Raw genomic sequence first — 26,731 nt, forward strand, 5'->3', positions numbered from 1 at the left:
TAGTTTGATTCATAACAAGCAACAGTTATATATAGGAAGAAACACAAACTTCACTTATCATAATAACACTTTTAGCACTATGGTATGTCAATTATCTAGACTACTTAATTTCAAAAAAATTAATAATAATAAAACTACGAGCATAAGACTACGCAGATTTTTTTTTCTTGGCTGATTTCGCAAGTAATATATGACCAAACACGGAGATTCCAACTCCTAAAATTTCAATGCCTTCGTCCACAAAAATATAAGCATGCATCTATACCATGTTAGCCCATAAGATAATATGGTTGCAATCACCCAACAGATAAAACACGTGTACTGAACATACAAATGTAGCATTATGAGACAATCTCTATTTTTATACACATCTTCATGCTACAATACCCATATACACCTAAGAGAGGTTGGTCATTCAAGAAGCCTAGTATACAACTAAAATTGAGATAACTAGCATATAAGCGGATTTTAGAACAAGTTTAGGACAGCAAGCCATGGCAGTTAATTCCTTCATACATAATCCCACTTGAAATTTTCAATCATGAACAAAGGAATAATATTTGAGATTCAAATGCATCTTAGATTGTACTGATGTCCAAATGGCGCAAATAGGATATTTCTTAACTTTATACATTAACTGGAAGGAACCCCTTTTATTGATACTCATGTCCAGAATTTTTTTTTTATATTTGCTACATAAAATAAGTTCTGATGCTACTGTTACCCTAAAGAATTTATTCAACATGACAAAAGGAACTCAACTAAATGGCCTCAATGCAAAGGAATAAAAAAACAAAAAAACATGAGCACTAATCAACTTTGCTGCTACACCAAACGAAACATGTTTCCTATCAGTCCAAAATATCCTGCTACCCTCACAATTCTTGAAAATTTTTATTTTAGGTTGTTACCAAACAGTGCTGGAAATCTGAATTTTTACATTTTTGGGGTGCTTAAGCTCAGAATTAGCTAGAGATTCCAACTAGAAAGTTGTAGATATTTTTTTATAGATACAAATGCATATAATATTGTTAAATTCGGATAAGAATTGAATGTGTTGTACTCATTTCAAGTTTCTACTGGAAAGTGGTTTCAAATGGGTGGTTTCTTGTTTTCCGGCAACGTCCGGCCAGAATTGGCCGGAGCTCAGGACATAAAAGTTTTAGGGGATACTTTTAAAAACAATTTTCATGTTTTATACAACTCCCAATTCTAAGTGTATGAAAAGATATACTCATTCTTTTATTTCCAATAAGAGTAAGAACCCATTCATAGGCCAAAGAAATAAAAGTCCTCATACATACATACACTCTCACATACATATTCAGACACACATACATACGGATATACATACTCATAGACACATACACACTTACACAAGCTCAACTTACACACTCATAGGCACACACGATCATACACATACACATTCATACACAGCTACACACTATGTTACTGCCCTGTTTGGGCTCATGAGAGTATACACATATCTCACTAAGTTATTGCACTATTTGAAACACCAAAAGCATGCACTATAACACTTAATCATAGGGAAAATTACATCTACACCCTCTAGTTTCTGACCCATCCATTTCTACCCCTATAGTTTAAAACGTGACAACTACACAGTCTACACTCCCTGATTTGTATAAGGTAGGCCCCCCTGCTTCGGCTTCTTCGTTTATTTTATTTTTCTAAATCAAAATAATCCAAACAGGGAACCCAATGAAAGACTTATAGAGGCTATGACAAAAAAAATTAGATTAATACTCTCTACAGATTCATACTCTCTACAGATAGATAAGTGGGCAGAAATGGGAATGATCTACTCGTACCTCTCTTTTAGTTTTGAACACATCCCTCGTCCCTCTTAGAGTATTTAACCCCAAGAAATTTAAATTTGGTAGGGCATATATTTATAAAAAATAAATAAATCATAAACTTCTTAAAATAGACACAAACACAAATATGACAAACAAGGGCATAGAGATTGTCTCAATTTGAAATCACAGTCATGGGTGGCTTGACCTTCTCCTCTATTCATAAAAAAAAAAAAAGAATAAGAAAAACAAGTGAATTTGTACACATATCATTGAGTCATTTCAAAAAACATATTCAAAACTTGTGTTTCAGTTCCCTCACAGGTAACTACCTAAGACAAGCATTTTCAGCTAAAGCATAACTCAACAATCATGTGTCATTTTGTCTTATCTTATGCTATCATTTATTCAAACACTCTAAAGACTTATTTCTTTTCTCAGACAATATCCATAACTTTCTATGAAGATAACAAGCTTCAAGGTAGAACTTTGCTCATTCTAAGTAATTATGACAATCTGTGCAACAAATGACTCTCTTATATTAATTCCATATTACTAAATTTTATTTGTACTCAAAAGATTGATTACTTGAAACTGTAATTAAAGAAAACCCTACTATGACAACATGTTAATGCAAACATCATGCAACATTAGTTTTCTTTTCAAGACTAAATCATTCAAGCAAATGCTGCCACTTTCCAATCATTCTCAAATATGTATACCTATGAACATTGAATGAAAATCTGTGACTTTAATAAGTATATTGAGTATATTGATTCCTAAAAGAGACACATCTAAGCACAACAAAACAGTAATCCTATGGATGAAAAGTCAAGGCAATCTCATCCAAGATTTCAAAGAAAATCAAATTATAAAGTAAACAAGGTCTATACACCATATCATATAAAAAAGGATTTCAGTGAAGACAATCACTCATATCTAGTCAAATGATTTTCATCTCAAAAGAATGAAATCACAGCACAATAGATATCTAAAAAAAGGTTTAAAAAAACATAAATGAGCTACAGCTCTCTTTCTCAATCGATTGCCTTTTCATAAAAAAAATTGAAAGATTTTAGATTGAAAAATCAAAGCCTTAAAAGAATGAACAAGAACCTTAAGTTTCATAATCAGAGCTATTATATTAAATAAAATTCGTAACTTGCTCATAAATTAAACAAAATACATAACTTACCTGACTCGATTTTTGAGCTTGTGTATGAATTCTTCAGTTAGACTTCTTCTTCTTGTTGTTCCTTGTAAATCCTCTGAAATATGAAGGTCCTTCACTGAGTTTTCTTAAGTGAATATCTGCAGCAAGATGAAGAGGATGACCTGATTCCCAAATTTAGCTAGGATCAATGGAGTTAAGGTTTGGATCTATGCTTTTAGCCTTGGATCTAGGGTTTCATGTTATAAACTGCAGATCTAAAGCCTTTCAGGTTATAAACTGCAGATCTAAAGCCAAATCTAAAGCTAAAATGTAGATTTAAGATTTAGCAAAAGTAAAAACGAAGATTCTAGGGTTTTGAAATCTTGAAAAGGATAGTAAGGAAAGAGGATTAATGAGATCCCAAAGTAACAGAACAGAATGAATGAGTGGTTGATCGGAGAAGAAGGAATTAAGGTAAGATCTATTTTCTCTCTCATTTTCTCATTCTCTCTTTCTAAAAGATTAAAAGAAAAAAACTCAGATCCCCTTTTTTAATGAGGAGATTAAGTGGATATTTATAGGCTAAAGGGGAATATGATATTGGCACTCCATTTTGATGAGTGCGCAGATGCGCGGAAATTTTGATAAGCGCACGGACGAATCGTGTCCTTTCTGGATAATTTATCCATGTCATTTTGAAAAATTGAAAAATGACATGGATAATTTAATTTTAATAAATGATAGAAATTTTCAACCTAGAATTTCTTTAAAATTCTTTGCTGGTTTTGATTATTCTTGTTATTTTTTTGCTCATTTGGGTACATATGTTGTTGATTTATTAAATTAGAACTCATTTGTTGCTTCTAAATTTCCAAAAGTCACTTGCAAACCCTAGGTTTGCAGTAATTGGTGTCAGAGATAGGTTCGTACCAAGGTTTAAGACCTTTGCAAGGCCACCGAAGAAATGGAAAGTTTCCAACATTCACGAAAGTTTCCAAATGTGCATGAAGAGTGCAAGCAACGACATGGAGCACAGTGTTGCATATCAATGGCGAGATTGTAGTATCATCAATTCCCTTTTCATGATAGTTTGGGTATGAAATCGTCCAGGCAATCTCGCAAAAAACAATTTTAAGGGCCCTCATATGAATTAAATGAATGAGGCAAATTTAGCTATGGAGAAGGGCCACGAAATGGCTTTGTTCAAAATTTGACATTCCCACTGGCTACAGGATTGTCTATGCAGTTTTGAAGCCCCTCTTTTTCAGGAGAGAAGTGCCAAACCAATATAAACTATATGATACTTTATGGTGCTTGTTTGCCAATGTAGCATCAAAATCCCTATCAACTACCAGACAAGAAATGGCAGTAATAATTGCTTGTCTGGCGATGTGGCGATCACTAGGATTTCTAAATGAAACAACTCTAAAAAGAAGAAATTTCTTCTGTAATCCTCCTCCTCCTCCTCCTCCTCCTCTCCTCCTCTCTCTCTCTCTCTCTCTCTCTCTCTCTCTCTCTCTCTCTCTCTCTCTCTCTCTCTCTCTGTTAACCTGCATCCAAACATAATAAAGCATATGGCTTTACCAGGGGTTTAATTGCATGCAAAATCCTGACCCCCTTCATGGACTATACTTGCCCAAAGAATGCTTTGGCATCCAAACAGAGCCACATGGATTAAAAGAGTGGATGAGCAAATGCATCAGTTGATAAATGATTCGATGTGTCAAAACAGGTAGATATATTATTTATTTCCCATCAATTGAGATTTTTTTTATCATCAATTATTTCCTGATTCTTAGAAATTGCTTTGTAGGGTGTTGATAATGAAAATCCAAGACACAAAACTTTTATCACTCCAGACATTAGAACTGTTTCTAACATCTTTTTAACTTTTTCCAAATTTTCTTTTTATTGTGTGGACCTCTATCATGGAAGCATAAATGAAAAACACCAAATAAGAATGCAAAATATTTACATGGTTCATCACATTTTGTATATGAAGAATTATGATATTTTACTAATTTCTGAATGTATTACAATGGATCACAAGGTAAATCAAATCTTCAAATATATCAAAGATTACTTAGTGCAAGACAATGTTTACAATCAAGGAGGCTTGTTTCACATCCGTTGCGATTAAGTGGATCACCCGAAATCAGCCTCTCACCTTTTTGTAAAGGGCCGAGATGAATCACACTACAAGGTTCTTAAGCTCAGCCCTTCACAGAGAAGCAGAAGACTGATATTCAGGCGAACACTTAGTCGACAGAGGTGAAACAAGCCCTACAATCACGACCTTATATAATATCCCAACCTTAATCTCAGTATAAAAGTTTCACCCAAACACTATGAAAATAAGCTTAAATTGCCTGTTTCAAATATGGGAAATGGAATTTTGTTTATTTTTTCTATACGTTTGCCACTTTAACTCTAACCAATACATGAAGGTAAAGAAGGACAAAGGTGATAAAATCTTGAAGGATGCAAGTTCAAAAAAAAATAAAAAATTTAATGGATTTGTTCTCCGCTGGGAAAGAAATCCTTGGATAAGCTGTTCCTGGCAAAAACTACCTTGAGTAGATAATCTTATCTTGAATAAACTCCTGACATTACCCATCCAATGATACTCTAAACCCTAGCTTGCTGACCTCCAGTACGACTGAAATTATCTGATACAAACATCTCCTTTGGATCTTTATATATAGTGATCGATGGCTCAGAAACATCTGATTATGGTAAAAGCTATCCATAAATATTGTTACTGTTGTTGGCCACAAACAAACCTTGTCCTTTCTTTTTTAAATAGCTGTCAATGGTTCTTATATGACTGATGCTCATATGTTTCCAAGGAAAGATATTAGAGGGTAGAAATACAAGTGGGGCTCAATTGTTCAATGACCCAAAGTCCAAACTGTTTGTCTTTTAGGCCTTGCTATTGATGGGCCATGTATTAAAACATACTACGAGATGGTTATAACCCTCCAATTTGTGGCCGTGATGAAGTCATATTTGCTGGCCATTTGTCTTTAGAATACAATATAGACCTCCTTGAGCCTTTGAGAAATGTTTCACCAACATTTCTGGTATCGATACAGTAACAAAGAAAACATAAGATATTGCTGAGCCGAAAGTCCAAGACCATAAAACGTTTCTTAATTGATTTTTTAGGGATTTGTGGTAGTATTTGAGAAAATTGAGTTAGCTGAAACAAATATAATTGGGTATCTTTGCAGATATATATTGACACTGTCCACAGACTCCACACTCTATCAGATGGAAAATCTGAACACAGTCTGAATTTCAAGACAAATCTACAGCATGGCAATTTCAGCAACACATCATCAGATGGATAAACCTGAATACAAACTGATTACCGAAGTTTAAATACTTAGCAAAACAATGTCAGCAGCCATATAATATAATTTGAAACGATGAATCAAAGAATCAAAAACAAAGTTTTCGAAACAAAGATTTAGAATTTGATCATCAGTAATTGTCTGTATATTGCATTCTCTCCCCCAACTGAATGCTATTTTGATGACCAAAATTTGGCTTTCATTTACTCAACACATTTTCTCTATGAGACTGCTTAAGGAAATGGCGATCAATTAGAAAAAATGGCAGATCATCTGTTGTCCATGTGATCAACTGTAGAGTTACAAGATATTCAGGCTATATAAATATGGCAAGGAGGGCAATGAAGACTGTCACTGAACAGATTAAAGCCTGCAAACAATTAAGAATAAGGAGAAACTATCACTATCCAAGTGACTAATAGGAAACATTCAGAAGCATAAGATGCAGTGGTCTTACAGCAATAGCAGAGGCTGCTAGGCCTGCTCTCTCCCTTGGGTCCTTGTGGTAGTAATTCCCAAAGTAGAGAATCGTAGCGTAGTACCAGAGAAGTGGGAAGGCAAATCCCAGAATAAAACTGGCAAGAAATTCAATCTTCATCATATAAAAGACCTATTATAAGCATTTATGTGTGTGGGTGGGTGGCGCGTGCGCACCATATAAGCACACACACGTGTGTGTGTGTGTGTGTGTGTGCGTGTGTGTGTTTTTATGTATATAAATATGCATGTATACAAACTAGCAGTGCAACTCGGGTCCTTTTTGGAAATTTGGGTCGAGCTTTTACCATATAATCAGGTCAGGTTCAGGTTGATTCTATAGAAGAATAAATGATTAAATAACACTAAGGGCTTGTTTGTTTTAGATTATGGCAACCGATTGTGGAGTCCCCAACCGATTATTGGACGATAATCGGTTGGGGACTCCACAATCGGTTGTCATAATCTAAAACAAACAAGGCCTAACTCTAACAGCTTAAGCTTTTGGAGTAATTGGTTGTTTCACATGGTATAGAGCTATTTGCTTCACGACATGCTGGATTCAAAACCCAACAACTCCTTGATATTAAAAAAAATCCACATGTACGACCAACCCAAAACCCAAAAAGAGGGCCACACGTGAGGGGGAGTGTTGAAGTATAAATGATTAAATAACACCAATGCTAAGGCCCTGTTCGTTTGAGATCGCGACAACCGATTGTGAGCCCAAAACCTATTATTGGACTTTGGAGTAATTGGTTGTTTCATACATTCCAAATCATTTTTAAGCAAAAGCTCAACCTGACCTGACCCAAGCTGCACCCTTAATACCGACATAGATAGATTCACAGTAATTGAAACTCACGAAAACCATCCAATCCCACATCCAAAGCATGAAAGAGGTTTATCATAGTGGCCACCGATGCAGCCATCATTGCCGCCAAGTTCCAGCAGAGAGTGCTTCCCTTCATCAGGCGGATGTTGGGCCACCTCTTTATTCTGTTGAGATCCACCCGCACCTACAAATCAGAGTGTGTGAAGCACAACTATACTGCTACCCAGCACATAAAATATATAGAAATAACAAAAAAAATGCAACTAGTTTATGTAATGCTGTCTGGCAAAAGGAATAATGGACGAACCCAGGAGCCTAAGGGCCTCTTCTGATATACAATCTTATATGGAAATTGGTTTTGTAATTAAAAATGATTCACTGTAAATAATGATTAGAACAGTTTTAGAAATGATTTAATTAATGGCTTCCAAAGAGGCTTTAATGTCCCATTTGCATGTAAGATTGAAATTAAACGGATCTTATTTGCAAATAAGTACCAATTTTAGTGGCATCCAAAGAGGCCCTAAAGCTCTGGTAATAGTTTAGCCTGTAACTAAAACTTTGCTGCAAAACTGGGTTGCTGAAACTAAAAGTGGAAAATTAATTATAGATGCCAACATGTTCATGGAGATGTATTCACCCTTTTTGCTTGGACCTATTACACCTCAATTACATTCATAGCAATGGAGGTTATCTAAAAGAGATACAAGCTATGTTGCATGAGTACTAATACGATTGTCGGAATCCGATACGGGTATTGTGTGTAAAAATAATTCTTGAATTCATCTAATTTTAATTCTTTTATATGATAATATGGTTATGTATTAGAAATTTGGGCAAGTTAACCAAGTATAATGCTTTATTTCCATATTAAAAAACTTACAATGATATATAAATCTCTAAAGTCTAAACATGTGATACTTGTAAATTTATTCTAGTATTTAGGAAAATTAAAGAGATCTAGTAGTATTGAATTGAAGCCTTAAGTATTGGAATCCGACACGGGTACTTCACTGATTCAGAAGAATCCATGTAACATAGGATACAAGGGAAAAAGCAAGAACTAAGACCAAGTCATCCAGAGGTCTATAATTGGCAGATATATAAGATTATTAATCATGGATAGGACCAAAAATATCACCTGTTTCCATCATTGGAACTCCAATGATGTGATTTCCAGGTGGGAATTCTTCCAAAGAACTGCTTCCAAAGTTAAACCTCAAAAACACAAGAGAGATGTTTGATTTGGAAGATGTCAGTGTCCCTTGCAATTGAACAAGTAAACAAAATGAGAACTGGCATTTTGAGAGAGAATGAATCAATAACAGATATATCTGTTGCTATTCTTGATGATTTTTGAACTCCCAAATGTTGGAACCAATTTCCAAATTGCTTAACAAAAACACTTAAAAATCCTTTCACCAAACCAGACTGACCATCATCTAAATTGGCCCAGAAAACAGAATGCCCGGTACAGATTTAGCGCAGAAACTATGGCCAACAATGTGAAAAAAAATCAAACATGAAATTCATGAGTATGCATGGTATTACTGAGAACTAATCCATGCCAAGGAATCCTTCTAATAAAGAAGCCCCACAAAATTACCAGTAAAGAAAACCCACAAAATTATTTTATTGAATCCTCAAATCAATAGAGCATCTATTGTAAGAAAAGAAAAGGCGAATTTACTAAGAAGAAATCCAAACCAAGTAAAACTCTCTAAGAAAAGAAACCCCACAAAATTACTAGGAATGAAAACCCACGAAATTACTTTATTGAATCATTCGTTGATCTTTGTTGTCAATTAAGACGGGATAAAATTGAGAAGTTTCATCTTGCATTATTTGGGTAATCCAGTAAAAGCGAAATCACCATGGAAAAACTGAGATTTTGCAAGAACTAAAAACAACATATAGAAGAAGGGTAGGGAAACAGAATTGGAGAGAGAGAGAGAGAGAGAGAGAGATTCTTACCGAAGTTGGGAAGCAGAAGATTGGGGTTCTTGCATCATGTTTTTCTGTTCTTTTTTTTTTTTAATTTAAAACTCAAAGGCTCTCTCCTCTAACTGACGAAACCCAAACCGCCAACCAGCTTTTGAAAAGCCAAAAATATTGGGAAATGATATCACCACTACCTTATTTTGATGATCACACTCATCACTTTATTAAAAGTACGTATGCCCCCGCACCATATCATGATCCAAACCGTCCATTAGATGGGCCACAGCCTGAATAGGTGTTGCCACAAAAATCATTTCCATAGTTTGATCTTAACCCTCCGAGTGGGTTAAGATCAACCTATGGAAATGATTTTTAGGGCACAATCTACCTATTTAGGTTGTGGCCTATCTAATGGGCGGTTTGGATCATGCTACGGTGCAAGCCATACCGTACTTTATTATAAAGTGAGTAGTGTGATCATCAAAATACGGTAGTGGTGATATCATTTCCCAAAGTATTTCTATTAGTCTGCACCATTCAGACTGCATGGTTATTAGAATGGCGGGATCAATCCTAAACATCACTCATTGGATTGACCTGTCAGTGTAATCGAGACCCTTGACTTTGTAGACCATCATGCCCAAGAAAAATCCTGTCGGTAAGACTTAGGCCTGTGAAAAAACATGGGTTGTTTCTCTCTGTGGACACCTGAGCTAGACTTGATGGACCAAGGGCTAGGATCGTCCGATCAAGATGGCATTGATGGGAATGGGGTACTTTGTACTTCCAAATCAGATCAATGGACCATTTCACGTTCACATAGCATGGCAGGCCCACAAGGTGTTTTAGGAAAGAGCCCATCAGCTACCCTTTTAACATTGTCTACTTAAATACCATGCCAATCAAGTTATCACAACTGCCCCATTATAGGCCCCGTTTCTTTCTATCTAAAATGGGCGTAAACGTCCGAATAGACACAGCCTTACTTAAGGTAGAATTTGTTGTTCAAAATAAGATATGGATGGCTCACCAGATTTTTGTAGAGGAATAGAAAAAAGCAGACGGCGTTGGTAAAACCTTTTCTTTCATGCGACGAGATGAGGCACAGATTAGGTCGCTCTCTTTAAAGTGAATATGTGCCTCTATGGAGACTAATTCTGATGCAACAGATTCCTGAGCACAATCACCTCAAGATACAACAACTAGACGCAACATCGATCTCTGGGAAATCATACGTTCGAAGAGATTCAAACCACATGAACACTTCAATTGCCCAACAAAGACGAGAAAGAGAAAATATGATAACAGTAACAAAAAGAAAGAAAATAGTCTTTTTGTTTCCGATCAATTTCAGTATTCTCTAGAATATGTAAAATCTGGGTAGAATCTTATTTTATCTAGGAGAAGTGTTTGTTCAAAACATCCCTTCAAAGCACCCATTAAGAGGAGATCCGTTTTGCGTACCTTATAGATTTAGCACAAGAATGGTCATTTCTCCAACAGACATGATGCAAAATAACGGCGAAGTTATTTTGGGGTTGGTGGAAGAAAAGGAGACAAAATACTACAAGAACGGTGAAGTTATTTATCAAATAACGGCGACGCTTGTTTAGAGGAAAGGTAAAAAGCTTTGGGCCAAACAAGCAGCCGGTCGGGACGGGCGACGTGCGTGTTGTTAAAATATATGAGATTCAACGGTTGGATTGGATTAATATCTCACCGTTGGATCATCTTGGAGATAGATTGGGCAAGTTGGTTAGAAGACCTTAGCTAGATTAGGCAATTGGATTGGATTAGTAATTAGGTTAAATTAGAATATTCTACACTTATCTCTTTCCATAGTTGCCTTGATTTATTTCTAGGGAAAAATACACTTAGACCCCCTGTGGTTTCTGACACATTCAACTTAACGCCTAATGTTTAAAAAGTTACAAGTAGACCCCCTGTGGTTTCAATTTGTGTAAGGTAAACCCCCTCAGTTGACGGTTCGTCCACAGATTGAAGGGTTAGGATGATCCGACGGAGCTGATTTTTTAGGCACACCCTTATCTATGTCAGGGCCCATCAAATGAACGCTTTGGATCATCCAAACAATATGGGCCCACTATGTTTTTGGTAGTGTTTGGATTTGGGTATGTGCCCACATTGTTTGGATGATCCAAAGTGTTCATTTGATGGGCCTTGACATAGATAGGGTGTGCCCAAAAAATCAGCTCCATCGGATCATCCTAACCCTTCAATCTGTGGACGAACCGTCAACTGATGGGGCCTATCTTATACAAATTGAAACCACAGGGGTTCTACTTGTAACTTTTTAAACATTAGGGGTTAAGTTGAATGTGTCAGAAACCAAGGGGGTCTAAGTGTATTTTTCCCTTATTTCTATGTTTATCGTGCAAGTGCTTTATAAAAGCACCAATTGATTGTCATTGTAAATCATCCAAGATTAATAGAAAATCTCTTTATTTTATCATGGTATTAGAGTGGGTTGATCCAACCACACCTTGAGCACAACCATAGGAGCTTCGCTCTTCGGCGGACGGCCGATCTTGCCGTCCACCGGGCCTCTTGCTGCAACTCTATATAACCTCCATATTCCTTGTACCTCCGTTCTTCTTTTGTTCTCCCGTCAATCTTCCGTGCTTTCCTCGGAATTGTAGAGATGATCTCCTTCTCAATCAAGATGCCTCAGCAAATCCTGTAGCCTTTCATATCTCTGAAAGCCTTCTCCTACAGAGAACAGTAAACAAAAAAAAAAAAGACGCCGGCACTTTTGTCTATCATATCTCATGTCCTATCATCAGCTTCCGTGTTGCAATTATCCATTTCCTCCTTTCCACCCTTCTCAAACTTGAGAGATTGAAGTCGCAACTCTCCCGGTTGTTCCTCGAGAAACTCCTTATACAGGGGGTGCCACAAAAGTTTTTTTTTAAAGAATGGGTGGCTACTACCTATTCTCTAACATACAGCAGGCATACCTTGTGTTGTGCTTATCTCTTGATGGCACAAATCTACTCTGTGCTTTGCATCAGATGGGGCTCAAGAAATATTTTCAAGCAAATGTGACTAAGGAAGATGGAATGGGCAATACTAGCCATTGAGATCGTTGGCAATGATTTAACTCTCTGTACAAAAACAAGTCAAATTTGGAAGGCATGGGCTTTGATGGTGTGTTTTGAGATGGGACGAGAAGTGATAAGTGCACCCCTTCTCTTAACATTTTCTTTTCAAAATTTCCAGATACATTTGGGGCTCCTTGTTTCACTCCTTTCACCCCTCTCTTCTTTACCCAACTATCCATGTCAAATTTACGAATTACATCCCTTTTTGCTTTTACTCAAATATATGTCCCCATATTTGATATTTGCACTGCTTTTCACACATTGTTAAAAACTTTCAAAGTTTTATATTGTTAGAATATATGCCCTAAAAGCCAATAGAATGACATTTATTATTTAATAAAGGTTTATTTCATGACATGAATGGATAATTATATTAATAAATGTGTGTGATGCGCTTGTTTATTGACACATGTTCGTCCTTAGGTAGCATTGTAGAAATGCCATGCTCAAAGGATTCACGGATCCAAGGGAGCAAAGAGATATGACATCTCGGTTCTATGCAAGCCTTAATAGTTCCTAATTGGGAAAGAAACTCGACATCTCTTTCTGTATACAACTAGCACCAATCTTGCCTACATCCACGTGTCGTGAGGTGACTTATCTCGGTTATCTGGTTAGTGGACCCTAAGCAAGAAGAGTGGGTGCGACGATTGGATCGCGCAATCGAACCGGATCAAATAAAGAACAACTTGTGGACAATAAAGTATAAAGTTATTCTTCCAGACATGACCATGAAGAGTTTTAGAGAATTTCTATTATTCTTGAATTTCTTGGATGCTTTACAATAATCTCAAGGTGTGCTTATATAGAGCACTTACATGATAAACATAGAATGGAATTAAGATAATTATAGAAGGAAATAATCCTAATCAAATCTACTTTCCTAATCTCTCTTGCTTGCCTCTTCTAATCCACTTGGCTAATTTATCTAGTTGCTTCATTTAGCCAACTTACCCAATCTACCTCTAAGATGATCCAACGGTGAGATCTTAACCCAATCCAACCGTTGGATCTCACACACATATTCTAACATGCCCCCTCAAACGTATATGGATTGAAAATCGATATACGTTTGACAATAATAATAATAAAAATCCCAATACAATAGAATTCCCCAAATTACAAATTTAATCAAAATCAACCGATTTGATGCACACTTCCAGAAGTAGATGACGAAGATCCTCTGATAAAGATTGATGTTGCTGCCAATGATTATTGATGATGGTTGCCAAAGAAGATGCCGCTTGACATTTTGTCACGAAGAGGGCTTAAAAGCCATTAGATCATAGCCTCGATGGGGCTAGAGGATACTCAAGCCTTGGTGGGCGAGTAGATATGAGTCACTATGGACCGATGCCGGAATGGGCAAGAAAGGGCCACAATGGGCAAGACAACATGGGTCGGTTTTAGAATACCGTTCCTCATGGGAATTCAAAACTACTCTCGGGCACGCACCTCAAACCGAGGCACCTCAACCGAGTAGAGCACTATTTCAGGCACGCACCCCAAGGGTCCGAGGCATATACCTCAATGGACTAAAGCACCTCAACTGAAATAGTTTGGAGAATGAAGAATTAGAAGAAAAAAAGAGGTAAAAAAAATGAATAAATTGGACTATGTGTAGAAAGAGGGGTGTAAATATCAAAATGAATAAAAAAGGTAAGGTGTGCTATTATCAACACAAGAGGTGGGCTTATTTCAAAGGATAAAACCAGGGATGTAGGTTTAGAATAGATGATCTAATCCAAATGGAAAATGGAATAGAAAGCAGACGTAGAGATCCAGACAGGATCCTATTTTGATTAAAAACAGAGGAAGGCTGACTTGCAAGATAGTGCGTTAAATAAATGCAAGGGAAATAAGAGAAAAGATTAGGTGTGCATGCATCAAAATAGAAGGTTGCACTTTCACCCTTTTCTTTCCTCATTAACCAATGGCGATGAAGAGGCTGAAAGTCCAATAGAAGTGGAAGAGCACAGAAAGAGATGGGTGCCAAATGCCCACAAGCTGTTTGTGAGTAGGTCAAAGAGAGATACTGAAACATGGGTTGGATTTGCAGCAAAGGGAATGGATGGTTACCGGGCGGATGGCTAGATCAGCCATCCGTCGGAGAACGGAAGCACTTGTTAAGGTCAAACCAGAATCGTAGGCTTTGATACCATGAAGAGTTTTAGAGAATTTCTATTATTCTTGAATTTCTTGGATGCTTTACAATAATCTCAAGGTGTGCTTATATAGAGCACTTACATGATAAACATAGAATGGAATTAAGATAATTATAGAAGGAAATAATCCTAATCAAATCTACCTAATCAAATCTACTTTCCTAATCTCTCTTGCTTGCCTCTTCTAATCCACTTGGCTAATTTATCTAGTTGCTTCATTTAGCCAACTTACCCAATCTACCTCTAAGATGATCCAACGGTGAGATCTTAACCCAATCCAACCGTTGGATCTCACACATATATTCTAACAGACCATTCACAAATCCTTAGACCTGAGGGATTTTATTGGTCTGTCGGCCCGTTCTATGGTCTTAGTCTATCTTATAGTGATTTTATTTTAAAGTCACATTCGGATAAAGCTATATCCTAGAGCAAACCCTCAAGACCAATAGTGATACTCAATAAGGGATTCTTCGCCTTAAAATTTAGGGATTGACATCTACAATTTTGTCAGAACCGTAGGCCTATTAAATAGCTTGGCCAGGCGGATTTAATAAAATGTTTATCGGAAAGTTTTATGAAACACTGAATTGTTTCAAAGGATTTTACAAATGTATTTGGAGGCCGAACACCGCTTGACAAAAATGGTATACCAAGAGTGGGCCAAGGGGGTAAATGGTGTCCACCTTCCGTATGACTCAACTCAGTAGATGTGGTTACGAACAAAGGACTTGTACATACATGATGTGATTATGGGTATGATGATCTGATGGTCATCTTCAGAGTTATGTCTCGATAGAGGCCACTGACCTAATGTGAGTGTAGTTTAACTACAGAGCGAGATCGCAGTGAGGCCCCACCATAAGGTTCTGTAGGATCGACCGTCGGATCCCTGCGACGATCCCACTCATAACTCCAATGACCCGGTAACATCCAAACATATCAGGGTGCCGCATTTTATGTAATTGCATGGACGGATATGATCCGTTAGATTAATGTGGATACTAATTAAGTATATGTGTGTATGTATATATACATGATGATATACGTGTATATATATATATGTATATATATACAAGTCTTTGTTAAGTAAGTAACAAGAGACACTAAGAGAATTTTTCAAAGACAAATTGGAGCCGAAATAACTCCCATTGAATGTGAGTTATTAATTAATTAATTTGTTAATTAATTATTTAATTATTATATATTATTATATATTATTAATTTGATTAATAATAAGCATAATAATGTGTAATCCAAATGATGATAGTTATTCCCAAACTAGTTTTGTAAAAGTTACAGAATTGGAACAGAATTGGGAATTGGGAATTGGGAATTGGGATATGACTACACATTTGGATAAGGTTTGTGCGGCCCACAACACTCCTAAATCAGTTGAAGACCTGAGAAAAATGGTCACAATTGCTCAAGGACTTTACGTTGCACTCAAACTCCTTGTTGGATAAGAATTGCTAAATTGTAGGATCTAAAAAGCAAGCAATTTGTTTCCAACACCAACTCTTATGAGATAAGGCCACAAAAGGCTGAAAAGAGGCATCCATACATGTTATCCCATGTATCTTGAGTGTCCCCACACAGTCTTGGAGGTTTGGGTGAGTCTCATTCACTCGAGGAGTCTCAATTCAAGTTAGTTTCTCAATTAGATTGTAATTGGAAAAGAGAAATAAGGATTTATCAACCCAAAACTCTACTTTCTATAAAGGAGAGAGGTCTAAATGAATTTTGAAGTGTGGAATACTCAAAAATTCGTTCTCCCTTGCTTCTCCCTTTGGAAAAGTCATTTTTCATCTCTCTCTATCTCTTTTCCAATTGAAATAGTTTTCAAGAGAAAGGCTTCCAATCAATTCTCTATTCTCTACAATAAAGGTACTGATTAGATCAGAACTTAAAGAAGTGAATAAGAGTTATTCAAATCCACAATAGTTCGAGCAAAGAAAAAGAATACATTGGTTCAACTTGCGGGGTTCGCGGCATTAGAACGATCGCAACCGTTCGAGGAGTAGATCAAGCAGCGTGATTCGTTGATTTCCTCTTCAAAGAAGTATTTATTTATGCTTGATTAGCATAATTAACTAATATAGACTCTAGGATCTTGGGCAATTACAAGATCAAAAAGAAAATTTTAAAGTTTTATGCGTTTTTTATTCCGTTACGCATAGCGATCTTGCTGGAAGGGGATAACTTTCCTTCATATACCACTGCCGATAAATGTTGCCACCATTCTTAGACGTTAATTGTCACTTATTCTCATTTGCTTCTTTTTTTTCAAACCCATCATTCTTCTCTGTCATATTTCAGTTGAGGTGCCTTTTCTTAAGGTGAGTGCCTGAAATATTGAATCCTTTCCGTTGAGCTGCTTCATTTCTTTTGAAGTGCGTGCCCAAGAGTGTAATTCTCTTTTCCGTGATGTCTTGCCCATCGAGGCTCATTCTTGCCCATTGTGGCATCGATCCATTGTGACCCATTTCTTGCTCATTCTAGCATTGGTCCATAGTGGCCCACTTTTATGAGGTTCGATATTCTAAAGCCGGCCCATGATTACTCGCCCACAAGGCTTGAGTTCAATTCAGCCCACTGAGGCTCTTCGCGATACATCAACAAAGTGACACCTTTTTTGGCAATCAAACATGTGTCATCATTGGCAACTTCAGCCATCATCATCAAGGACTCTCCATCATCCACTTCAGGCAGTGTGCATTGAATTTTGATTATATTTGTAATTTGGAAAATTTTATTATATTGGGGAATTTTACTGTAATCAAACGTATATCGATTTTCAATCCATATACATTTGAGGGGGCATGTTAAAATATGTGAGATCCAACGGTTGGATTGGATTAATATCTCACCATGGGATCATCTTGGAGATAGATTGGGCAAGTTGGTTAGAAGGGGTAACTTAGCTAGATTAGGCAATTGAATTGGATTAGTAATTAGGTTAGATTAGAATATGATACACTTATCTCTCTCCATAGTTGCCTTGATTTATTTCTATGTTTATAATGTAAGTGCTTTATAAAAGTACCACTGATTGTCATTGTAAATCATCCAAGATTAATAGAAAATCTCTTTATTTTATCAGGTATAGCCAAAAGCCCACCGAGTACATTTGGTGGCTCATGCACGTAGGCCCCTTTTCTCCTCTTCTCATTCGCGGGGCAGGGAATGTGAAAAGCTATGTATACCTACAAACCTTTCTTCTACTTTCCAATGGGGGACTATTCACTTTTGGTGGGAAGAATGAAAACTCACGATTCATAGTAAGGTGGCGGATTTGTAAATAAAACAAACTTTTAGAAATACAAGTATGTCCCACATTTTGTTAGGGGTGCAACTCGGGTCGGGTTCAACTAGAAAAATGTCGGGTCGGGTTCGGGTTTGGGTTGAGTTTATCCAACCTGGGTTGAATTTAGGTTGACGGATTGGCAACATGGCCCGAGTGAAACTCGACATTTTTTATGATTTTTTTTTGTAAGCTTGAAAACTCGGGTTGGGTCTCGTTCCTCGAGTCAGGTCGGGTTGGAAAAAATGGTTCCTCGGGTCGGGTTGGCATCAGCCCAACCTGAGTAGCACCAAAAAATTCCATTTTTGCATTAAAATACCAACAGAATTATAGTTCGGTGAACAGATGTCTAAATGGAGCACAACCAGAAAATGATTGAGAAAAAAAGAGAGATCTATTGGATGAGATCCTCGGTCTATCAAAGGAAACTCTCTTCTATGTTCTCTACAAGCAAGCTTGGCAAGCTTTATGGTCTAGGGTCTTGGAAAAAGATGGCAGCATATGATAAAACCCTTGCGAAAAAAAAATTAGAACCAAAACTTAAACCCTAACAATTGTGCTAAAAGCTCCATAGTTGATGGAGCACTTTAGACGATGCCGTTTAAACCTGTCCCACCAGACTTGGTCCCACCTAGTTCCATACCTAGGCAAGCCGCCACTGAGGTTCATAAGATTCCATCATGCTTCTGAATCCTCTGTGTTCAACGGCTTTCACTCTTGCATTTTTTTAGGTAGCCCTTTCCACAGGGCACCCTTTCTACGGTGGCCCACTCTGTGGTTACTTCACTCTAGCCTTTTTTTACTAAACGTGACGTGATGGCCACTCTGATATCAAATGTTAGGTACTTAATCAATACTCCAAAAGCTATAGGGCTGGTGGAACGAGCCGAGTCCAATCTACTCCCATACATAGGCAAGACCCGGATAGGGCCACAACATTCCATGACGCGCCCAGTTTGGTCTTGGGCCTTTTTCCAAGTAGCGCTTTCTACAAGTCTTCCCGATATGTGTGTAACTTCACCGGCTTTTTGGTACTCCTCTCCATGGGTTGCGCCGTCGGTAGCTCCAACGTGTGTTGTTGTTTCTACTACGAGGTACCTAACTAGTACACCAAAAACTAGGAGTGCAACTTGGGTCGGGTCGGGTTGAGCTTTTGCTAAAAAAAGGGAAGTGATATATGCGCCCCTTTTGATTAATTGGAACACCCAGTAGCAGTGTACGTAGCAATCGGCCCCATTGAATCCTTCACGTCAGCACCTCTGCAGTCATTGATGCATTGCTGCTCGGTGTCGCAAGTAATAAAAAAGGGGCATATATATCACTTCCCAAAATGAATTGGAATATGTAGAAACAAGGATCAAAGCACAACGCTTTGATACCACTTGTAGAAAACAGGAATCAAAGCACAATACTTTGACACCACTTGTAGAACAAGAAAGATCACAGCAACAAGAAGTAAAACTCAAGCACAAAAGCCACAAACAGAGAGAGAGAACCTTGAAATATTTTAATCAAAAGGCATATGTTAGCCCTAGCCCCATGGGAAATGTAACAGTGCCTCCCGAATGAATGGACCAAAAGAACAGTCGGCATTATTTTCATCACACCAGAAGGCATCTTATACCGCATTCGTTCGCTCTCCTCGAAAGAACATTGAAAATTCGTTTGAGAGTAGCCCCACTGACTGGAACACTTAGAGGGGCCCCTGTGTCAATCACTTCTATTCCTCTCATCAAACCATTGTACCACTCATAGCTACGGCTCTAACTCGATTATTTCCTAAGAATTGTTGTACCTCAACGTTCACAACGTACTAGTGGAGTAAATCGTTTCTCCCAACTCTCTGCAACCATACTTTTTGGCACTGATATTTATAAGCAAAACTAAAAGCTAAGAGATAACTTACGTTTCTAATTCTACCCCTAGCTAGAATCCAAACCCAACTAGTACTCAAACTCCTCTAGCAACTGTAAAAAATTAAAACTACTATCTAGAAACCAAAACAAAACAAACAATCACCGACTCCTAAACCAAATATACTTCCTAGTTTAACTAGAACTCAACTACCCAAACAACAAATGGATTTTACTAGCCCGTGTGGGCCCGCACCGCGCCGCATCTGCACCGCGCCAGCCCGTCGCCTCCGGCATGTGTATGGAGTCGGCGATGACTCTCAACAGAATCAACCCGATTTTAAGGTAATAGCTCAACCCCAATTCCAAAAAATCGGTCTGAGTTGCACCCCTACCCAAAAACTCAATAGTTGAAGGAATAGGTTAGCTAGGCCTTTTAAACGTGTCCCATAGCATACCAGGACCACCGGGTCCTACCCAGGCCAGCCCCAATTATAGGTCCGTAACAATAGTCTCGTGATGGTCTATTGGATCAAAGGTCCTGATTACCAAGCTTGCAATGAGTCATGGCTAGAACCTATCTCCTCTTCCTATTCGATCTATTTAAACTATCCAAAAGACCAGTGGCTTGCTTAAGCTTTTAGAGAGTGGTTGGGGGTTGGTCCGTTTAACCACCAAATAGGATGTAGAAAGTAAAAGGAGAACGGTTGAGTTTTGCTTGTCATGGGTCCTCATTCTTCCAAACTCTTGATTCCTCAACCATTTCTCAAACCCCAACCCTAAAAAGTACAAAACCCACTTCTCATTCTCTCTGTAATACCCTATTACTAAAATCTCATCTAATCTCTGGCGGATTTCATAGATGCAATAGAGATGGTATGTCTCCTCGCATTACTTGCTTTCTAATAACTTACATTATTGGTAGCCGCAGATCAAATGCTTTTATTCTGTTTCAGTGATCTCTTTCTTTTAGTTCTGTTTCCCCTTCTTTTTTTTAAAGTGCAGATTAATTCGTTGTTTACTTTACTTGTTTTTAGTCCTTTTATTTTATTTTTCATTTATGCGATTGGGTCTTTCTAAAATGTACTACAAATGGGAGAGATATATTTTTTATGTTTTTTTTTAGAAGCATGCCCAACCAGTTTTGATCATTTGTTCTGCTTCCATGCATTTGTTGGTCTGACTTTTTCTTTTGTTTAATTTTTTCTGGGTTCTCAGTTTGAAATGCAGTAGTGGTGTTCTTTTGTTTAGAAGACTTTTCGTGTGAACAACTTTCAAAACAGATCTATGTAGTTAAGATCAAGGTTTAAAATTTCGGTTTCGGTACCGGTTTCGGACCAAGGAATTTCGAAATTTCGGTCGAAATCTGGTACATAACCCGAAATGATTATTTTATCTAATATTAAATTTCGGCCTAAATTTCGGTAAAATATTAAATTAATATTAAAAAAATAGTTTTTTTTTGTCAAATTTCGGAAAAACCTAAATTTTGACCGAAATTCCGAAATTTCGGCCGAAATAAATGACCGTTTCGGTTTTGGTCAATTTCGGTGTCGGTCTCCACCGAAATCGGTCGAAATTTAAAACCATGGTTAAGATGATAATGCTAGGGATCATATTGGAATTTTTAAGCAAGTTTTGTTGAATATAATTCAAAAACTATAAGCTTACAAAATCATTTATTGTTGCTGTGAGCTGTCTGACAATAATCTTGAATTTTATTTTGGTCATTCCTGTTAACATGCTACTTTTTGTCTATGTGGAATTCTGTTTTGCTAACAATGACACTATTTCTTCATGGAGTTTTAAATGAAATTTTTTTGAAAGTTAATTTTTTGAACCCTTCTTTTTGTTTGGAGGAGTAAGAATCTAAAGATTCATTTCTATATCGAGGAACTGTCGAGGAAGGATAAATGGAGTCACAAGCTAATGTATAGTTATTGATTGCTCTCTTATCAGTCAGAGCTTTTTTGATTCTCATAGAGAGAACCTTGATAGACTTTGCTAATTAGACTTGTTTTCTTAAAGTCTTTGATATCTTCTAATCTTCTTAACTTTGAGGTGAAAGAATACGTTTCAGAAAAAAATACCTTTGAGGTTAGAGAATTAAAGGAGGCATTAAACCTTTATTAGATTAATGGCAAAAGTAAAACTCATCAAGCATAATGCCAGGTTCAATTATATCCCAGAGTTCCCGAAAGAATCTTACGGAACAACCACTATAAAGATTTCTATAGTGCAAATGAGGCTCTTACACTATGATAAAACTTAGAGACAGAAAATTGAGATATTTTTTCATGCCACTAATTGAATTGGTTTATATACAATCGCAACATATATTAAATGACAACATTATCTCCAGATAGACATGCATTTGGACATATTCACTAACATGGCACTCTGCTAACATAAAAACACACTACTAAATGTGGGTGTAACTCATCTAACACTGACAAGCTTATACGGAATTTCTCTATTGGCTTCTGTTTTATTGTGGAAAAGCCACAATCTGTTCTCAATGATAGTGGAAGATTCTGTAATGTTGATGGTATCATGCTGCATTGGAGGATATTTGCTCTCTAGACCTTTTTTTTATATTGTAACTGTAATGATTGCAGTGATAGTGCTTTGCAAGATAGGGGAAGGATATACATGGCTCTCATTGCCTATTTCAAATAGAGGGTGAATTCCAAATCATGGAGACTGCTATGAGAGGACATTACTTCCATAGGAGATTAGGTTTTTTTTTTATATCATTCGATAATTTGATCATTTTGTTTCATCCAGAGTCCATTGTAGCGTAATCACATTTTCTTTTTGCGTCATACTTAGCTATTAGTAAATTGTCATATGCGTTGTTGACATAAATTGTCATATGCGTTGTTGACATATTGGATAAATGGTGCAAACCCAAGGGTTCACTAGGTTAATCCGGGAACCTTTAGGAGCTTGAGGAGTAAATCTTCTAATCAAGTAACACTTTCAGTCCCGAAATTCAGATTAGTACTGAAGAAATTAATCAAACCAGCTCAAGGTGTTTACTTTGAGTTAACCTTTGAGAAAACTCAATAATAGACTTGTAATATGTTCAAACATCCATTACAATAATAGCTCACATCAACGGAAAACTATATATATATATATATCATAAAAGTGTTGCTACTCGGTCTTGTAGCTAAGCTTATCTACTCGGTCGGGTTAAATACAGTGGGGCCCCACATTGTTTGGGTGATTCAAACCATTCATTTGAAAGCCCCTTACCTAGATGGGGTGTCCACAAAAAATCAGACCCATAGGATGATTCTAACCCATCTGGAGGGAAAAATGGGCAGATTTGTGGGCAAACTGTGTCTGTCCATTTTTTCCCATTTTCCCTCCACCGTTGGATGGGTTAGGATCATCCTCTGGGTCTGATTTTTTGTGGACACCCTATCTAGGTTAGGGGCTTTCAAATGAATGGTTTGGATCACCCAAACAACGTGGGCCCCCATTGTATTTAACCCGACCGAGTATATAAGCTTAGCTATAAGACCGAGTAGCAACACTTTTCCGTATATATATATATATATATATATATGTATATATATATATATATGTATATATATAAAGAGAGAGAGAGAGAGAGAGAGAGAGAGAGAGAGAGAGAGAGAGAGAGAGAGAGGTTTCTACACACAAGTGTAGATAAGTTATCTACACACTAGCTTAAAATACAGTGGAGGCCCACATTGTTTGGGTGATCTAGACCATTCATTTGATTGGCCCTCACATAGATAAGGTGTCTACAAAAAATCAGCTCCATAGGATCATCCTAACCCTTCGAACCGTGGAGGCAAAAAATGGATAGATTTGTGAAGGTTTATACGCGTCCATTTTACCTTTACAAATCGTTGGGTTGGGATGATCCTATGAAGGTGATTTTTTGTGGACACTATGTGAGAGCCAATCAAATGAATGGTTTGGATCACCCAAACAATATGCCCTCCACTGTATTTTAAGCTAGTGTGTAGATAACTTATCTACACTTGTGTGTAGAAACCGTTTTCTCATATATATAGGCATATATATGGGCTGCAAGTATGGATGGTCTGTCTACAAACTGAAAAAAAAATGTGTAAGCTCTAGGGCACAAATAACCACCTATCTAGCGTAATCAGTCTCAAGGATAAAATGGGTGCAAAAGTAGCTAGCCAAAGGATATTGATAGATCAAATTCAAGTCTAGAAAGGATGTAAACAGTAAAGGTAAGATCTCCCTCGGTAGGGATGCACATCAGTCCTCAAATCTCATGCGAAGGAGGCCCAATAAGGAAGGTAGAGAAGCCGGGAAGGCCCAAACTGTCCACAACATCGGCTATCAGCAATGTAGCGAGGTCGGAGTGAAAATATGATTATTAACTGCGCGTTTACACCCCATGTGAGCAAGGTATTCTCACGGAAAGGGGAAAACTGCAACAGGTATAGTGAAGAGTCAAGAATCAAGGGGAAAATATGGGAAAATGGGGATGCATACGAGACAGTCCCTAACTAACTTTCAAACAATCCTAGGGACTTCAGGGACAGGTGGGGGCGGCAATAGTTTAGAAAGGAGGTGAAGAGAAGGGGGAATGAGGAAAGGAGATGGGATAGAAGTGGAGAAGAGAGGGATAGAGGGTGTAGGAGGGAACAAAGGAGGCGGTTGCAGTCGTGGACTACAAACCAGTCCCACGATTAATAAGGGAAGAATGTTGTGGTTAGGAAGAGGAGAAAGAAAGAAGAGAATGAAATAAGGAGAGAAGAGAGAAGGGAAAAAAAGAGAACGTGAGGAGGTAGGAAGGAAAATAAGAAGAGATGAAGACTAGGGGAGAAAAGGAGGGGGAGGAAGGATACCTTGCACAAAGGAGGAGGGATTTTTCTCTTTTTTGAGTCAAAGGGGTGGAGAAATTCCAATTGCGGCTGTTCATTGAGGTCACTTCTCAAAATTAGGGCTTCTTTCCCTTAGGCCTCCTTTTTATAGTGCTTTAAGTGAGGGGGTGGTGGGCCCTCCCTATTAGCCAATAGGACATTCACTTAAATTATTAGCTATAATGACTTAAATGCCCCTACTTAATGGTCAAATAGAGTCAATCACTCAAGACTAATATGGGGATTATGATAATCATGAGCAAGGGTAATGGTAGGTGGTGTAAGCCCTAGGTGTTGTGGAAACTAGATAGTCCCCACATCTAGTTTCCCAAAATAAAAATAAGACAAAATAGAAAGTGCTGTCAAAAATAGAAACTGTCGTAAACTTCCCAAATAGAAACAAATGAAATAGAAAGTCTCTTAAATAGTCATGGTCAAAATTGGATGACATCAATAAAGAATAGATATCTTGTTGTACAACAGATGTGAAATCCTCCGTAGCTTATTTTCTAAATTATATTTTCTCGTATGTTTCATAACTTTTAGAGTGCTACCATTTGAACTTTTTTCACTCAAATTCATGTATGCAGGAAAAGGAAGCAAAGAAGGAGGCTTTTAGGAAGTACCTAGCATCTAGTGGGGTGCTTGATGCTCTTACCAAAGGTTTGTTTCCCCTTAGGGGTTGTTATTTGTAATAAATTGTGACAATTGAGCTATTTTATGCTCTTTAGGAATTTCCTGCCTATTTACTTGCTTGTTAGTTTTGTGTAGTTCTTGTTGCTCTTTACGAGGAGAATGAAAAACCTGCCTCTGCAATTGAGTAAGTTTTTTGATACCAAAACTTAAGATTATGTTTAAATTTTGTTTACGACCATTGTATTATTGAAACACCACTTTTAACTAGCTTGCAGGTTCTTTGCATTTAGAAAAGCCCAATCTGTTAATTTGTCTATCTAAGCTAATGTATATTCTTTCGTTCCAAATAATGAAGTTATTCTTCATCAGTGTTCACAACAAATTTATTCATCATGTAAAAAACTTAAGGTCAAATTTCTCTCAGAGTGGTTTTATTAATGGGTAATGTTTACCCTTCTGTTTTTTGTCATTGTTACATTCTTTGGACAGAAAAGAAAGGCCTATGATCATCAATCAAGTTTTTCATGCGAAATTACAATTTCTTAAATTTGCAAATAGAACACGATGGGGACCATCCCATGTGACTAGCCAAAGAGGAGACCCAAAGCGGCAAACGTCCATTGATGGGATGGGGTCCATTTTGTTGAACATGAAGCCCAACAAAAGGAGCCGCAAGGTGGGTGGAACAATTTTATCTTGTGACGTTTTTTACCTTGGTCAAACCAGCTATGGGTGATTGAGGGTTCAAGATGGGTTGTCACACCACATAAGGCTCACATGGGATGGTTTATTTGTTTTTATTTTTAGTTTTTAATTTTAGAAACAAAGTAGGCAGTTAATTATTTCTTTAGTTTCAGAGTTTTGAAGTTAGGGGCAAGGTTTTAAATGTCGGTTTCACAATGCATGCCGGTTGCCATGAGAATGGAATCATGTCGGTTTTGGTCATGTATTTCATTGGAAATCCCACAAAATCATGGAAGTTTATGTTAATCCATCGAAATGATGAAAATTTTTAGGTGAAACTTTAGGAAATGCTAGAATAAACATAAATACACACTTAAAATAAGCAAGACAACCCATAATTTTTTCACAAGATAAAACCAAGGTTTTAAATTTCGGTTTCAGAATGCGTTTTGGTGCTCACCGAAACTAAAATTTTGAATTTTCGTTCGAAATTCAACGAAATCAATAA

At 37.2% G+C, this 26,731-nt stretch overlaps 2 protein-coding genes across 4 annotated transcripts in view; one reads left to right on the forward strand and one right to left on the reverse strand.

Annotated features, from left to right (window-relative positions):
• Nucleotides 1-6,404: 6,404 nt before the first annotated feature.
• Nucleotides 6,405-9,694, reverse strand: LOC143887115 (uncharacterized). Of its 2 annotated transcripts, none has more exons than XM_077391224.1 (5): nucleotides 9,613-9,694; nucleotides 8,780-8,902; nucleotides 7,669-7,822; nucleotides 6,784-6,901; nucleotides 6,405-6,696 (listed from the first exon to the last, which is right to left on the reverse strand). In XM_077391224.1, exons 2-5 carry the CDS (start codon nucleotides 8,790-8,792, stop codon nucleotides 6,643-6,645), a joined length of 339 nt encoding a protein of 112 aa, XP_077247339.1. In that variant the 5' UTR covers nucleotides 8,793-8,902; nucleotides 9,613-9,694; the 3' UTR covers nucleotides 6,405-6,642. The 2 variants fall into 2 exon arrangements, with proteins under 2 accessions (XP_077247339.1, XP_077247338.1); XM_077391223.1 differs by having other exon boundaries at nucleotides 8,780-8,856; nucleotides 9,613-9,692.
• Nucleotides 9,695-20,552: 10,858 nt separating this feature from the next.
• Nucleotides 20,553-26,731, forward strand: part of LOC143887116 (c-Myc-binding protein) — a 42,749-nt gene continuing 36,570 nt past the window's right edge. Inside the window, exons 1-3 of one of the 2 annotated variants that reach the window (XM_077391227.1) lie at nucleotides 20,553-20,899; nucleotides 25,494-25,566; nucleotides 25,675-25,723. In XM_077391227.1, the coding sequence (XP_077247342.1) occupies nucleotides 20,897-20,899; nucleotides 25,494-25,566; nucleotides 25,675-25,723 (125 nt within the window). In that variant the 5' untranslated portion in view covers nucleotides 20,553-20,896. Of the gene's footprint in view, nucleotides 20,900-25,487; nucleotides 25,567-25,674; nucleotides 25,724-26,731 lie in introns of those variants that run through there. The other variant, XM_077391226.1, reaches the window with a different exon arrangement.

The sequence above is a fragment of the Tasmannia lanceolata genome, unplaced genomic scaffold (genome assembly GCF_043159265.1).
Source record: "Tasmannia lanceolata isolate RefF3 unplaced genomic scaffold, GAP_Taslan_0.1 ptg000012l, whole genome shotgun sequence".
Classification (NCBI taxonomy): domain Eukaryota; kingdom Viridiplantae; phylum Streptophyta; class Magnoliopsida; order Canellales; family Winteraceae; genus Tasmannia; species Tasmannia lanceolata.